The sequence below is a fragment of the Heterocephalus glaber genome, unplaced genomic scaffold (assembly GCF_053883595.1).
Source record: "Heterocephalus glaber isolate CG9 unplaced genomic scaffold, H.glaber_assembly_v1.0 deba00001781, whole genome shotgun sequence".
Lineage (NCBI taxonomy): Eukaryota > Metazoa > Chordata > Mammalia > Rodentia > Bathyergidae > Heterocephalus > Heterocephalus glaber.
Genome location: NW_028258467.1, coordinates 3,827,592 through 3,842,697, shown reverse-complemented (window position 1 = coordinate 3,842,697; position 15,106 = coordinate 3,827,592). Strand labels below are relative to the sequence as shown.

At 46.2% G+C, this 15,106-nt stretch overlaps 1 protein-coding gene and 1 long non-coding RNA gene across 2 annotated transcripts in view; one reads left to right on the top strand and one right to left on the bottom strand.

Moving 5' to 3' along the window:
• Positions 1-488: 488 nt before the first annotated feature.
• Elob (elongin B) lies at positions 489-3,517 on the bottom strand. The gene is given in 5 exon segments (XM_004864676.3): positions 489-616; positions 618-661; positions 1,895-2,000; positions 3,143-3,277; positions 3,398-3,517. Coding segments are annotated over 5 exon segments (423 nt in total). The 3' UTR covers positions 489-598.
• Positions 3,518-3,898: 381 nt separating this feature from the next.
• The window catches only part of LOC147820955 (uncharacterized), a 50,587-nt gene continuing 39,379 nt past the window's right edge, over positions 3,899-15,106 (top strand). The window contains exon 1 of the long non-coding RNA XR_015448007.1: positions 3,899-10,927. This is a non-coding gene — a long non-coding RNA (uncharacterized LOC147820955). The remainder of the gene's footprint in view (positions 10,928-15,106) is intronic.

Here is a 15,106-nt window from a genome sequence, read left to right as displayed (position 1 = left end):
GTAGACAGTTTATTTTAAGTGTGTTGAGCCATCTTTTGCCCTCACAAGTCCCTGGGGCTGTTTGGGATCTCCAGAGGGTCTTTCAGGGGACCTTCAGGGATATGGTTCCCTTGTGGAACCCACTCTCAATTCAGACACTGGCTTGAGGCTGTACAATAATCCTGGCCTTTACCCCTCAGCCTGGAAGACTTTGAGCAGGATTGAGGTCTCTGGGAGTGCATGGACAAGGATGGGAGGTGCTTTTCAAAAACTAGGATCTTCTGTCCCCTGCAGCACCAGGCTGGCCCAGGGGTTCACTTAGTCCTCTCTTCTGGAGGAATTAGCTTGGCCTTCAGGGCAGCTCAGGTACCATGGTGCCTATGAGGGCAGACTGGGCCAAAATCTCAGACCAAACAAGCAGCTTGGTATGAAAGGTTAAGTGGGAAAGCAGACCCATCCCAGGGAAGGTAATGCCTGGGGAGAGGGGGGAGTGAGAAAGAGGCAGCGACCAGGCAGAAAGCCAAATCTTTTATTGGGGCAATGGGCCTCTGGGGGCAGGCCAAGGGCCCTCACTGTACAGCTTGTTCGTTGGTGCTCCCTCCAGAGTCCTGAGGCTTCATCACATCTGGAAGCTCCGGCGGGCTAGAGAAGGGCTCGATGCGCAGGGCCTCAAAGGTGTCATCTGTTGGGAAGGGGACAGAACTGGAGGTGCCCTGACTCCTGTCCCAGGGCCTTGACATCACCTGTGGTAATCCTTTAAGTAATCCCCTGCCCAATAGTGGCTTCAGTTCCCACTGCTGCCCTAGCATAAAACGAACCTCACTTTCCTCCTTTTCACGTATACTTTCTTCCACCCAAATGACTCCTCCACCTGCTCACAGTTCTCAAATGATCCTCTTCTCCAAAGCTTGGCATATCTGGAGAGTATGCTGGTTATAATTAGGAAATTGGGGGGCCAGAACTGGCACTTAGCAAAGAGGCTAGGGATGCTGCCAAACATCTTCCAATTCACATGGAATTACCTGATCTCAAATCATCTAATCTTCCAAGTCACAAATCTGCAGTGCAAGTTTTTTTTTTTTTTGGTACCAGAGATCAAACTCAGGACCTTGCGGTTGTGAGGCAGGTAGCAGCACCACTCAGCCAAATCCCCAGCCTTGCAGTGACAATTCTTGCTTCCACCACTGGTCTTGTAATCAGTCTAGCCAATGCCATTTCACACTTGATTTAACATTGTCATCTCCCTAACTGAGCAGTTTGGGGCTGAAGGAGAAGTATGTCTCATGTTTCAGCACAGACAATAGTGGTGGATAGTGCAACATCCAGTCAAGGCCTAGGAAGCTAATACTGATTGGTCAGCTGTACCTAGAAGAGCCTTTTTACAAATAAAGTAGTCCTTAGGAAGAAGCAAACAGTTCACATCACCTATCACAGCCACCACTTGCCTTAAAGGTAATGAATACAGGGTCACCACCTCATCCAACACCATAGGTAGGAGTTATGGGAAAAACAAGTCATCTCAGCCTTCATTTTCAAATCTGCAAAATGGGTCTATCAATGTTCCAAGCCTTGAGGGGCAACTGCTCAAATTTAAAGGCCACTTCTGGGAGAATGCAGCCCTGACCTGGCTTAGGAAGCAGACTAGATGGGTTTTCAGCCTCACTTGCCCCCTTAAAGGGGCACTCTTACATGAAACCTGAACTGTACAATCATCTCACATGCTGTACAACTGCCTCAGTATCACCATGCACGCAGACTTCTATCTGTGGAGCACTCGCCACAGGCAATGTCTTGGGTGGTGGAGCTCAGGCTGCGTTCTTTTGAGGCAGGGCCCGTCACACTCCACTGTGGAGCTGGGAACTCCAAGCTGGTGGGGTGGGAGTGACACGCAGCTGGCCATCCAGCCCGGACTTACCTGCCCGGAAGGCCAGCCCCACTGTGGCTGGGGCCTGTGGCCTTGCTGTCTGGCTGGTAAAGCCACACTCGCCCAGTGTTTTGCCATCATCTAGAAGCTGGTCATCCTGAAGAGAGACGAAAGGTCTTCGATGAGGTCCCACGAGAGGCACGGCCCACATAGTATCTGGCCAGCAACTACACTGGAAGTCAGAAGGCAAAGAGCCCCAAGGATGGGTGACACCCCCAAGTATGTCAAAAACAGATTCCAGGACGATATCTAAGAACTCCAAAATCAAAACCTTGGAAGGAAGGACTTAAGGAATCTGGTTTTTCCAAACTCTCCAGGCTAATCTAATTTAGGAGCCATCAACCTAGTCTGCAGAGAGGCCAAGCCAAATTTGATTCTCAGCTGTTACCTTGGTCAAGCTGATTAAACATTTTGTCAAAATTTCCCAACTGTAAAGTAAGAATTACTGGAATTCCCAACTCATAAGGCAGATATCTCAGAGCGCTATGAAGATGCAGAAAGCACTTGGTACACGATGTGGCATCCGGGACAGGCAGAGGCAGCTGGAGGGGCTATTAAGAAGGGAGCCTAGGGCCCGGGATTTAGCTCAGTGGTTTAGCCGCCCGCTGCGCAAGCGCAAGGACCCGAGTTCGATCCCCGGTACCAAAAAAAAAAAAAAAAGAAGGAAGCCTCAGCGGGTGTCAGGGAGGAAAGACCTGCAGATTTGAAGCTGCGTATTTCCCCACTTTCCAGCTGGAATCGGGTCGTTGTACTTATTGACAACCTCATGCTGCAGGGAGACCTGAATCAAAGCCTAATGCATCCGATTCCCCAGTGAGGATCCCAATCCCCCAGCCACCCTTACTGAATGACCGCAGCAGGCTTGTAAGAGGGGGGTATCTTCCAGAACATGAGTGAGAGCTTGGTGGGTGACACACGATGGCCTGGTGAAGCACTGAGGGGACCTGACCTACCTCGACAGTGTATTTCTTTGCATGGAGTCCCACCTAACCCCCGGGGATCAGGAACCTCGGGCAAACCAAGAATTATGGGCGACCCGGTTCAGATGCTAGCTCTGGTAGGACTTCCAGCTAGGGAACACTACCCCGCAGAGCCACAGTTTCCCCAATCATAGACGACGGCCGGGGAAGCCAGCTGGGAGCGGGTCCGAGACTGCAAGCCGCAAGGCTTTTCAGGCTACCTGACGGCCCTGGCGGGCGCCACTCGAACCCCACTGACGCGCCCGCCCGTCCGCCGAACCTTATACAGTCTCTGCTCGTCTGGTGGCCGCTTGAGGATGCCCTCGACGATGCGCTTCAGCTCGAACACGGTGCTCGACTCCTTGGCGTCCGTGAAGATGGTGGTCTTGTGGCGCCGGATCATGAGGAACACATCCTGGGGGCGATCGGCCCGCGTCAGTGCCCGGAGGCAGCCCCTCGCAGGGCGCGGAGCCCACCGCCCCCGCTGCCCCCGGCCCGGCCCGGCCCGGCCACCCCTCCCCCCGTACCCGCTCACCATCTCGGTGGCTGCCTCTAGCTCCGACGCGCCGGCGCGGCCGCGCTCCACCCCTTCCCAGCACACCGCGCGCGACCCGACAGGCTCCGCGCGCAGCCCCGCCCCCTCGGCTGCCGCCATTTTAAGTGGTCCGGAAGGGGCTCGCCCCGCACAAAATATGACCGCCATCTCGGCGCGCGGGTGTCGGGGCGTGAGCCAAATTGGCGCCATTTTGAGAGTGGCGAAGACAACGACCCCCATATCGGTGACCCTGGCGCAGGCAAGCACAACTTTTTCTAGGGGAATATGGAGACCCGTTCCAAGCAATAGAGAAAGGAACATCAAGAAAAGTGAATGAACGATGGGCGTCTTCAGAGAGGGGACGCAAGATGCGTGCATATCCTGAGACCCAGGCTGCCATTTTAAGGGGCATGGCTCCCGCTGGCAGGGCTGCCTCGGCGGCCATTTTGGGAATGTGTTCATTTTGGGATTTAAAGCCACCGTATCCCATCCGAGGTTTGGGTTTAAGTTTGTCGAGTGAAGTTCTGAGAGATTTTTGTGCCCCTTAAGAACCCTGGCGGACTATTATATTTAGGGAGTGGGGCTGGTGCAGTTCCTGGGATAGAAATGGCATGGTCAGTCTAGGTGTTCCCTGGGCTCAGGAGATTTGGGCAACACCAGCTTCCCTACCTCCTTACACCCACTATTGTTTTTTGTTTTTTTTTTTTAGTTTAGCACCATTTATTTGTGATCTCAGCTGTTGTCATGGCTGCTGTGCATCAGTCTGTTCTCAAAGCATAACATGCTCTTCCATTCCTCTCGTCCAGGACAGAAGGATCTTCCAGGTGGCACACCAACAGAACAAGGGACTCCGATGATGCCAGCTTCAATGATGGTGCCATCCAGAGAGGGAGACGGTTATGGCACATTCAACCGCTGCTTCCAGAGGTTTTGAAAAAGGAGCCTTTGGGGGTCCAGGCTTCTGGCATTCTAGTGGAAGTACAATTAGGAGAGGAAAGAGAAGGGAACACGAGGGAAGGCAGTGTCTGGGTCTGGAGGAGGGTGTTCTGGCCCCAGGGCTGCAGGACTGGAGTCCCAGAGACACCCTCTGGGGAAGGCAGCGTAGCAGCCCAGCCCTTCTGTCAGACTAAGGGCCACAGGCTCTGCTGGACTTTGAAGGGCTTATGCATGTTTCTACAACAGTCAAGAGGAGTCACCTCGGGATCAGGAAGGTAGAATAGCAGAGAGGAGAGAGTTGATGAAAAATACCTCTTTCCCTTTCTTACCCACATGTGAAGCTGGCTCTGAGTTGGTGGGGTGGGGCTGGGGGTGGGGGTGGCAAACTTGAGAATCTTGAAAATAAGAGTTCTAGAACTAGGTCTTTCCAGCCCGGACAGAGCCTGGCAGGAGGGCAGAAACTATGACTGCCCCAGAAGAGAGAGTAAGGCAGATGTGCCTGAGAAGACAGTGCTAACAGAGGCTGCCAAAAAGAGCGCCAGGGCCAGAACCAGGGCAGGCTAGTGACTGCTGCTGGCTATGATGGTCACAGCCAGCCATATTATTACAGACCAACTCCCATGGCAGTGCGCCCCACCAGGTTGGCACCAAGCTGGTAGAAGCAAGCTCTACCTACGAATGCATGGGAAAAAGACCCCCAACTGGTCTGCTGCTGAACACAGTCACTGGGCTCAATACTAATCTTTAATAAGAGCCACATGATGGTGACATTATTACTAACAGTGGTGATGACAGTAACATAATACTTGGCCCTCTAAGAGCTTCCTCCTTGAGGACCCTCGATTATGAAGATTACATCAGCTTCCCCACAATCTATTATCCCCCAGGTTATAGCTGGGGAAACTGAAGCAGAGCTGCAGAGGGACTCAACACATACTGATTCAGGGCCACAGGAGACAACTAGACCTGAGTCTGGACTCCCAGCTGGCTGGTTCTGACTCCACTGTGGAGATGACCTGGCAATTACTCCCACAGCCTTCTCATAAAAACCTGCGCTTGTTTCTGACACTTGATCACTAAAGGAGCAAGCTTGCCAGTGACTTGCCCTAAGGACAGAGAGCTCTGCTGTCCAAGTCTTCAAGCTTTTCCCTTTGATTCTTCTCCCTCATATACTGCCCTGCCTCTCTACAACCTTGGCTGTACACACAAGGAACATGGATTCATCAGTCCTGTTAAGCCAATTTTCCAGGACAAAGAACAGACTGAAACTGACAGGTGAAATAGACATGCAAAAGGGAGGTGAGGGATGGGCAGGGAAGAGGACTTTATTCAGTGAAATTATATTGGAAAAAAAACAGCCAAGTAAAAGCGCTTTGCCTTTAATTTCCAATAGTGGCTAGCATGGGAAAGACCAGACAGCCTGTAGAAATGAAGCCAGGGCAGGCAGTGTAACTGGGTTTCCGTGGAAGGGCTCTCTGCCCCAAAGCACCCCGTGGTGCAGGGAGCCTCGCCAACACCTACACAGAGTGGCCGGCACCACAGAGGGGCTGGCCTGTCTGGTCTGTCTCCTCTCCACAAGCCAATCTCCTGCACAACGGTGCGCCTCTGGACCCAACTACAGAGCTATGTCTGCTAAGTTCAGGAGCCTTCCCCCCGCCAGCACCCCCAACACGTGCTTGACGCTGTCAGTGTGAGTTTTGTATTCCATAATGGCGTTGGGAGATAGATTAAGCGCGCGCCAAAGCGTGTCCCAGATTTGGGCTGCTTACACCTGCTATTTGTGAGGCCCATCCGCTTGATTTCCCTGGCTGGCTTCTCCTTTCACCGACAGCCCATTGAACGCTCCCTTGCATCATCCCTGTTTGCAGTGACACTAGAGCAGGGGACCCCTCAACCTCTCCCTGGGAGGAGCCAGCCCCAGTGAGCATACTGAAAGCTGTCCAGTGGGTGGCCTTGGGTACCCCACAGCTCTGTGGTTGTTGGGGCTGGGGTTTCAGGGTTGTTGAGAGTGAGCAGTGTGAAAGTCTGAGTTGGTAGTGACTAATCAGAGACCGCTATAGGGATAGAGAATAGGCAGACTCTTGGGCCCCTAGTCTGCTTTTTTGTTTTGTTTTAATTTTTAAAAATCTGCTTTTTATTAGGAGGAGGGCAAGGCTGGGGATTTAGCTCAGTGGTTCCATTGCCTGCCTTGCAAGCGCAAGGACCAGAGTTCGATCCCCAGTACCAAAAAAAGAAGGGGGGTGGCGATTTGTGTTTTTTGTCATTGTTACTGTTTTTTGAAGCATTCAGGAATTTAAAATCAGTTTTTGCTGAGTACTGCGATACTTCACTTGGTCCTGCAGATGTCCAAATATAACTAAAAGCAGAACAAAGCCTGACCGCTTTGTATCCCTTGTTAACATAAAACTTTGGGTCATATCCCTTCTCAGCTTTACATATAGGTATGTTAGTTGTTTAGGGAGTGTGTAAAAGTTGGCAAAACAAGGTTGATTAGCCTTATATAGTCTCATCACCCTTTAAGATTAAGGATACCAAGGATAAGAGGTTTAGAGGAACATTCAGCTAGACCAGAATGCCCATTTGTCCTAAACCTGTGATCATCTGAATTCAAGGATAAACAGAGCCTCAAATGATTTGAGATTGCCCTAAATAGAAACAATCATTTTATGGGCAAAAATTGCTCCTCAAACCATGAAGATCCCTCCAGAGCTGCTAAACCAGGATTGACAGAATGATCAACCAGATCCTAAACCGCCTCCCCTGAAAGCTGACCTGCTTTTTTGTGGGTGAGCCAGCCTGATCCCCTCTATCAGAGTATGCACCCTCCAGCTGCTCAAGCTAGAGTCCTTTTCTATTTTTTTTACTCTCTTTTGTTAAGGGCCAACCTGATTTTTGTCAGCTCTTCAAGCTAAAATCTCTTGCGTTTTCTTTTTCTAATTAAAGATTTTTCCTATGAATTCATGCTTTAGTTTTAATTTCCATTATCACTAAAAGCAAGGAGCCATGCTAGCCAGTGACACTAGTTAGGAACTCAGAGCAGGCACCTGCTTGCTGGAGAAGCTCCTATGTCCCTTCAAGATTTTATTGTTTTGTTCTTTGCTTTGTATCTTTTTTTTTTTTTTTTTTTTTTGCAGTATCAGGAATCAAACTCAGGACCTTACACTTGCAAGGCAGGTATGGTGCCACTGAGCTAAATCCCCAGACCTTTGCTTTGTTTTGTTCACATAAAGCCTTCCAGAGAGGAGCATTACCAAGAACAGGCTCAGTTTAGCCAAAATCATCAACTCTTCTGGGTACTGTGGTACAAAATTCTCCTCATCACCATTGGTTTGTTTGTTTGATTGATTGATTCAAGACAGGGTCTCACTATGTAGTTCAGGCTGTCCTTGAGCTGTCTGTGTAGCCCAGGCTGGTCTCGAACTCTCTGTGATCCTCCTGCCTCAACCTCCCAAGTGCTGAGGTTACAGGTGTGTGCCACCATGCCCAGCCTGACATCTTGTTTAAAAATAGTGATGGAGCTGGGAGTGGTGGTGCATGCCTGTACTGTAATCCCAGCACTAGGGAGTCTGAGCCAGGAGGATCACCCAGAGTTCAAGGCCAGCTGGGACTACATGGTGAGTTCAAGGCCATCCTGAACCACATAGAAAAATCCTGTCGCAAAAACTAAACAAAAGGCTGGGGATTTAGCTCAGTGGTTTTGCCGCCTGCTGCACAAGTGCAAGGACCTGAGTTTGATCCCCAGTACCAAAAAAAAAAAAGGATACATGAAGAAATACGATTTGAACTGTGTGTAGGCAGGAGTGCGCCCATCTCTGCATGCAATGTCTTATAACAGAGGGTAGGCCTGCAGATGCATATTACAATTCAGAGGGCAAGGTTTCCTATTGGGTCCCTCTCAGAAACATCTCCCCCCACAAGACCATGGGCTTTGCTATTGATATAAGAAAAATGTAACTCCTGACCTGTTAGATGTCAAATGTGCCAAGTTCGTGGTCTCACGACATCAAGGAATGAAGTTGTGAACCAAGGGGAGAAGTTAAAAGAGCTTTATTGGAAATGAGAAGAAGAGTAGTTCCTGAAACTGGATAAAGAAGATGTGGTTTTTTAAAAATGGAGTACTACTCAGCCATAAAGAATGAGAAACTAGAGACATTTGTAGCTAAGTGGATGCATATTGAGGCCATACTCTTAAGTGAAATAAATAGGACACACATGTAAATAACAAGCAGTTTCTCTGGTGTGAGAAACTGAAAATGTAAATAAAGATTAAAATGATTAAAATCAATTAATAATTTAAAATAGGAAGAAAAGGTCCAAAGGGGTAGGGGAAGTGGGAGGGGAAGAGGAAAGGAAAGAAGGGAAAGGAAAAATTACGAGAAAAGGAAAAAATGGAAACAAAGTCTTTGTAAATAGGGAAGGGTGGAGAGGGTGAAGGGAGGACAGGGAATGGGGAAAAAATAAGAACCAAGGTACATCATGTACAGGGACAAGCACCCAATGATAAATGTAAATGTATTCTATACCTAAAATGTACCAATAAAAGAATTTAAGCGGGGTGGGGGTGGGGGGGAGAAGAGTTGCCACCTTCAAAGGAAACTGAGGATAGAGAAGGTATCCTGTCTATCCCTACTTGTTCTGTGTCCCTAAGGTTTAACCAAGTCCAGTGTTAGTGTCAGCACACTGGAGGTATGAGGAAGTGGCCAGAATTGGATTTATCTGCTTTTACTGTGCACCTGGGGCCCCTTCCTCATGATCCTATGATTCCTTGGATCATAGTTAGCTATAGGCTTTTCTTTTTCTGTTCTCAGTATATCTCTGAGTATAAAATGGTTGCTTGCCTGGCAAGATGTTCTGGAAAGTAATGAGGGCAAGAGAGGCATTTCTCTAGAGATTGGATGCTGTGGCTGTCGGCTTTCTTAATACAGTACCTGCTTTTGGTTAAAGCTGTTATTGAACCCATAAGAGTCCCTAGGAATGCTTTTTGTTTTATCAGTGAACTTATTTGTGCTGTAAAAAATAGGGCTGGGGATTTAGAGCAGTGGTTCCGCCACCTGCCTCGCAAGGGCAAGGACCAGAGTTTGATCCCTGGTACCAAAAAAAAAAAAAAAAAGTAATCCTAGGGCCAGGAGTGTAGTGCAGTAGCACAGCGCTTGCCTGGCAAGTGTGAGGCCCTGAATTTGAGTCCCAGTAAAAAAAATAAATTAAATTTAAAAAAATAAAAATAAAAATCCTAACTCTGGGCAGAGGTATTTAACAGCCTATGAGAATTGCCTTTGGCGTCCCAAAGTCCCACAGGGCAGAGCCTGACAGGCATCAATTTTTTTTTTTTTGGTACCAGGAATCAAACTCGGGTCCTTGTGCTTTCGCAGCAGGCCACGAAACCACTGAGCTAAATCCTGGCATTTTTTGTTGTTTGTTTGTTTGTTTTGTTATGTTTTGAAGGCATCAAATTTAATAGTCTGAGGTTCTAAGGTTCTGGTTATGTTTATTACTAATGGATAGTAACTGCCCCATTTTCCAGGGTTTTGATATTTTTTAAAGTGAGCTTTTAGTCTTTTTTTGGTTGTAGGACTGGCGAAGCCCAACTGACCTCCGATGCTGCTTGACAAAGTTCCAGCTGGGGGAAAGAAAGGGTGGAACACATCGTACCCTCATGTTTTATTTTTTTTCTTGCCATAATGTTTAAAATTGTTACTCTGATCACAGGAGTCATTGTGTTTGTGACTAACAACAAACTCTCCATGAGGCAAATTGGCAATGATATGTTGAAATCTGATCTGGCTTACAAGTCCCAAATTCCAGTTTCTCTTAGTTCTATTCCCACATCCACTCCTAAAGAAACCTCTCCTAAAACCCGCTCGTTTCCCCCACTACTATGACTCCCCCTCTTATTGCTGATGTTCTTTTTACTAAAGGGGTCTTATGAAGAGATTGAAAGGACAGACTTTAGCTGTAAGAAATAGTGGTAAATGGGAAAAAGAAAGTTAAGACAGGTAAATGCATTAAGGAGGGAAGTTACTCAGTATTTCTCAAAGTGCTGTAAATATCTCCTGCTCATGGACTATGAACCCAAATGACATTTAGTTAAGATGAATAGAGGTAAAGAAAAATAGAGAGCTAATAGCAAACTATATTAACCATTGTGCAGTTTCTCAAGGGCCAGCTGGTGACCACAAGTTTGAGACTTAGTTGATTAAATCTTGCTTGTACCCCCGCTGATATAAAGATTTTGATTAAGTTACTTTCTGTTCTGTTTAGGTGTGGGTAAATAAGGGGACAATTGTAATTTTTAAATATGTATTCATGATGAAACAGCTTAGAGGAAGTGTACTTTGTTTAGCAAAAAATAACCTTTACTTCAATAGAAAATTGCTAAGGCAACTTAACATGTTCCACCCAATGCCTCCCAGCTATTGCTTAAAGATATAAAAATAAATCAGACCCTGAGATTTCTCAGAGGGAACCTGAACATTGCTTGTGAAGGTTCTTTTCTCATCGCCGACCCAGGACATTTCCCCTTCCTGCCCTACATCGACTGCACATCGACTGCAGCTGGTCTGCGGTATAGGACATTAAACTGCTCAGTCAAACCAGGTATGAAGAAATGTCCCCTTCATTACTGAACCTTTTTGTTTTTTAAAAATTTTAGCCTTTGGGCCGGGGATTTAGCTCAGTGGTTCTGCCACCTGACTTGTAAGTGCAAGGACCAGAGTTTGATCCCTGGTAACCCCCCCAAAATTTAGCCTCAGAGGGTCCTCAGGTGATTTATATACTTTCTATTGACTTTGTTCCACCCCTTAACTTGACTGTGGTGAGTCTATTCTTTTTTTGTTTGTATTGCAGTCAGGAGCACTTAATAAGTCCCTTCTCAATTTGGCTGGAGCTTGTCCTTTTTCTAGGTCTTTATCAACACCAGGTCACCAAGTTGAAACTAATGAATGATGAACTCCAAGGTGGAGTCTGGGCCAGGAGACCTTTCAACCTGAGGGAAGATAAAATGGAGGAGATAGCCAGTGCATAATTTTTAAAAAATTGATCCTGGCCAGGGATTTAGCTCAGTGGTTTCGCCGCCTGCTATGCAAACACAAAGACCCAAGTTCAATCCCCAGTACAAAAAAAAAAAAAAATTGATCCTTGGATCTTATAGTGGGGAGGTCTGTAGATCTACTCAAGTGTGGAACCCCATGTAGCAGTTTTAGAGGAACAGCCCCACATCCTTTCTTGGGGCAGCCCTGATCTCAAGAAGTGCTGCTGGCAGACATTTAATCCAGGGAAGTTTGGTCTCTAAGATTCATTTAGTGATATGTCTTTTAATGGTTTATTCATCCTCTCTACCTTTCCAGAGCAGGGGGAGTGTCATGGAATATGAGAATCCCAATTAATGTTCAAACTGTCTGTGATCTCCAGGAGCACCTTTGTTTATTTTATTTTATTTATTTATTTATTTATTTTGGTACCGGGGATCAAACTCGGGACCTTGCGCTTACAAGGCAGGCGATGGAAACACTGAGCTAAATCCCCAGGCCAAATTTAAGTATTTTACTTTTTTTTTTTTTGTACCGGGGATCAAACTCCAGTCCTTGCGCTTGTGTAACAGGCTGCGAAACCACTGAGCTAAATCCCCGGCCCCAGGAGCACCTTTGAAGTGAAATGATTGCCATTGTTTTCTACTAGGCCAACAAAATTCAGGTATAATCTGTTAGAATTATTTTGGCAACATTACCAGCAGTGGCTGTTGAAAGAGGGAAGGCTTCTACCCAGCCAGAGAGGTAATCAACTATTAGTAGTAAATATACGAGCCTTCTCACCTTGGGGATTTCTGTAAAGTCCACTGGAATACTCTGAAATGGCCTTAGTCAGGGAAGTCTCCCTACTGCAGCATGCTTCCTAATTACCCCTTATTTATTTTCTGACTTGTCACACAGCTTCTGCAGACCCTTTGCCAATGGTGTAAATCCCTAAGCAACTATGGTTTCTTTCTTTCTTTTTTTTAAGCAAAACATTTATTGGTACATTTTAGATATACGTAATGATTACACTCATCACAGGGAACCATAGTTTCTTTCTTTTTTTTTTTTTTTTCATAGTTTCTTAGTACTGTATCACACATAGCCTGGGTGCCTCAGTGACTTATCTTATGTAGTGTGAACATTAATTCCCTCATTGTAGGTTTGTGTATCATTTCTCTTTCAACTTGAAGTACCCATTTTATTTTTTTGGTACTGGGGATCGAACTCAGGACCTTGCGCTTTTCGGGGCAGGGATTAGAACCACTGTGCTAAATCCCCGACCCTGGTAGTATCCATTTTTGACTCTTGGTTTGAGTGACTGAGGGGTTTTTTTTGGTTTGTTTGGTTTTTTTACTTTTTCTTCTTCCTTTGCGAACTGAGGAATTAGTGTAAACTGGTAAGCTGGGGATCAGGCTTAATATCTCAATCTCTTTCTCCAAGACAGGCCGTTTTGCTGCTTTATTAGTGGTCCTATTTCCTATGGCTTTCAAAACTGTCTTCTGATGACCACTTACATGAACTACAGCCACTTCCTCAGGAAGCAAGAGGCTTTCTGATACTTGTTAATTAATTCCCCCTGTATTATTTTTTTCTTTTCATTTATAAGGCCTCACTCTGTCCTGATTTTTTCAAAGGTGTGCACCACCCCATAAGCATATTTAGAGTCAGTTAAGTGGCCCCATCTTGCCCCTCCAGGTGCTTTAGAGGCTGGTCTTAGGCATACAATTCACAAGTCTGGGTGGACCAATTGCTGGGTAACCTCTTTCCTTCAACTAGGGACTCTTTCCCTCAACTGTAGTGTAGCCATTATGTCTCTTTTCCTCTATCATCCAGGATGATCTGCCCACAAAGAACCTGACCCCTTTATGGAGCAGAGTCTCTCTCAGATCTGGTCTAATTTTAGTTTGATACTCTATGATGTCTAAGCAGTCATGGTCCAGGGCCCCTGGATGTTTCTTTCCCTAGGAGGTTTGCAGAATTTAGGGAAGTAATTGTTGTAAGAACCAAGTCATCTCTTTCTAACAAAATAGCATAATATTTTAGTATCCAAGAGTCTGTTAACCATCTTTTAGCTTTTTGGTCCAAGATAGTCCTAACTTGGGGTGGACTGCTTACCACTAAGGTCCCACCAAAAGTCAATTTTTATTTATTTTTCACCAGCAGAGCAGTAGCAGCCACTGCCAATACACATTCAGGCCACCCTCTAGAGACAGGGTCAAAAAATTTGGAGATAAAAGTTATTGGTTCCTTCCTTCCTCCCCCAGTTTGGGTTAGGACCCTGAGGGCTGCACCCTTATCCACGGTGGCAAACAGATGGAAGGGCTTTTCTGATGAGGGAAGGGCTAAAACTGGGGCTGTAATGAGAGTCTGTTTCAGATTGTCTACTGTTTGTATTTCTTCTGGGGACTATTGCAAGGGATCTGATTCTTCTTCTAACAATTTAAAGTTCAGAGCTTAGACTTTTGTGCTTATGAGTCAATCCATAGGTGACAGGAACAAGTTAGCCTCAAGAGGTTTCTGAGTTTTCTTTTAGTTTTGAAGAGGGGTAGGCTCACAGTACCTGAAATTTTTTCAGGGTTGATGCACCACTTTCCCTCACTGATTAAATGTCCTAAGTACTTGACTTTCTTTCCCACAAACTGTAACTTACTTTTAAAGACTCATAGCCCTTTTTCTCCTAAGAAGTTTAGCAGACTGATCAGAGCCTCTGATACCTTGTCCTTCTTTTCCCCCTGAAACTAGAGATCATTCACATATTGCAACAACTGAGTCTGCAAGGAGGTTGAAATTCCTCAAGCACTGTTTCTAAAACTTGGGTAAATAAAATCGGGGCTTCCATAAATTAGCCTTGGGGCAATACCATCTAACGGTATTATTATTTCTTCCCAATAATGGGGTTCTCCCATTCCAAAGCAAAGAGGTCTCTGCTCTTGGGATCTAGGGAGCAGGCTCAGAAAGGGTCCTTTAGATCTACCACTTGTGTTCATATGGGATTTTACTGAGAAGGGTGTAGGGGTTAGACACCACAGGATGATGGGCCTGGACAATTTGATTTATGGCTCAGAGATCCTGCACCAGCCTGTACAACCCATCAAGATTTCTTAACCAGGAGTATTGGAGTGTTATATGGTGACATGCAAGGTTTGAACAACCTGTCCCTGATCATACCTTTCATCACTGAGTGCAGACCCCTCCTTCCCTCAGCTGATATGTGGCATTGTTTTCTACTATTCTGGTTGTTTTAAATCAATATGGAGAAGAGTGATTTGTAATCCTCCTTTATTACCTTCCTTAACCCACACATGAGAGTCAACTTTCCCTTCTTTTGGTACTGGGGATCAAACTCAGGACCTTGCGCTTGTGAGGCAGGTGCCCAAACCAATGAGCTAAATCCCCAGCTTCCCTTCTTTTTCTTAGATAGAAGCCTCATTAACACTTTAAACTGCCAGTCTTCTGCTCCTAGTCCCAAACCTAGCCTGAAATTAAGTCTCATCCCGGAAGATTAACACTAGTCTTTGGGAAAAATAAATGTGATTCCTCTATTTGCTCAGTTCCCCATTTAAACATCATTTTTTTTGAAAACTGGAATTTGAAATCCTCCCTTTACTTCCAATACTAGAAGTTTCTTATTGGACAATTTTATCCCCTTTGGTTAGAATATGAGGGAAGAATTGATACAGGAAATACTACCGGAGATGAAATATGAAATATTCTATCTCCCAACCTGTTAGCTGTCTAACACACCAAGCTCATGTTCTCTAAA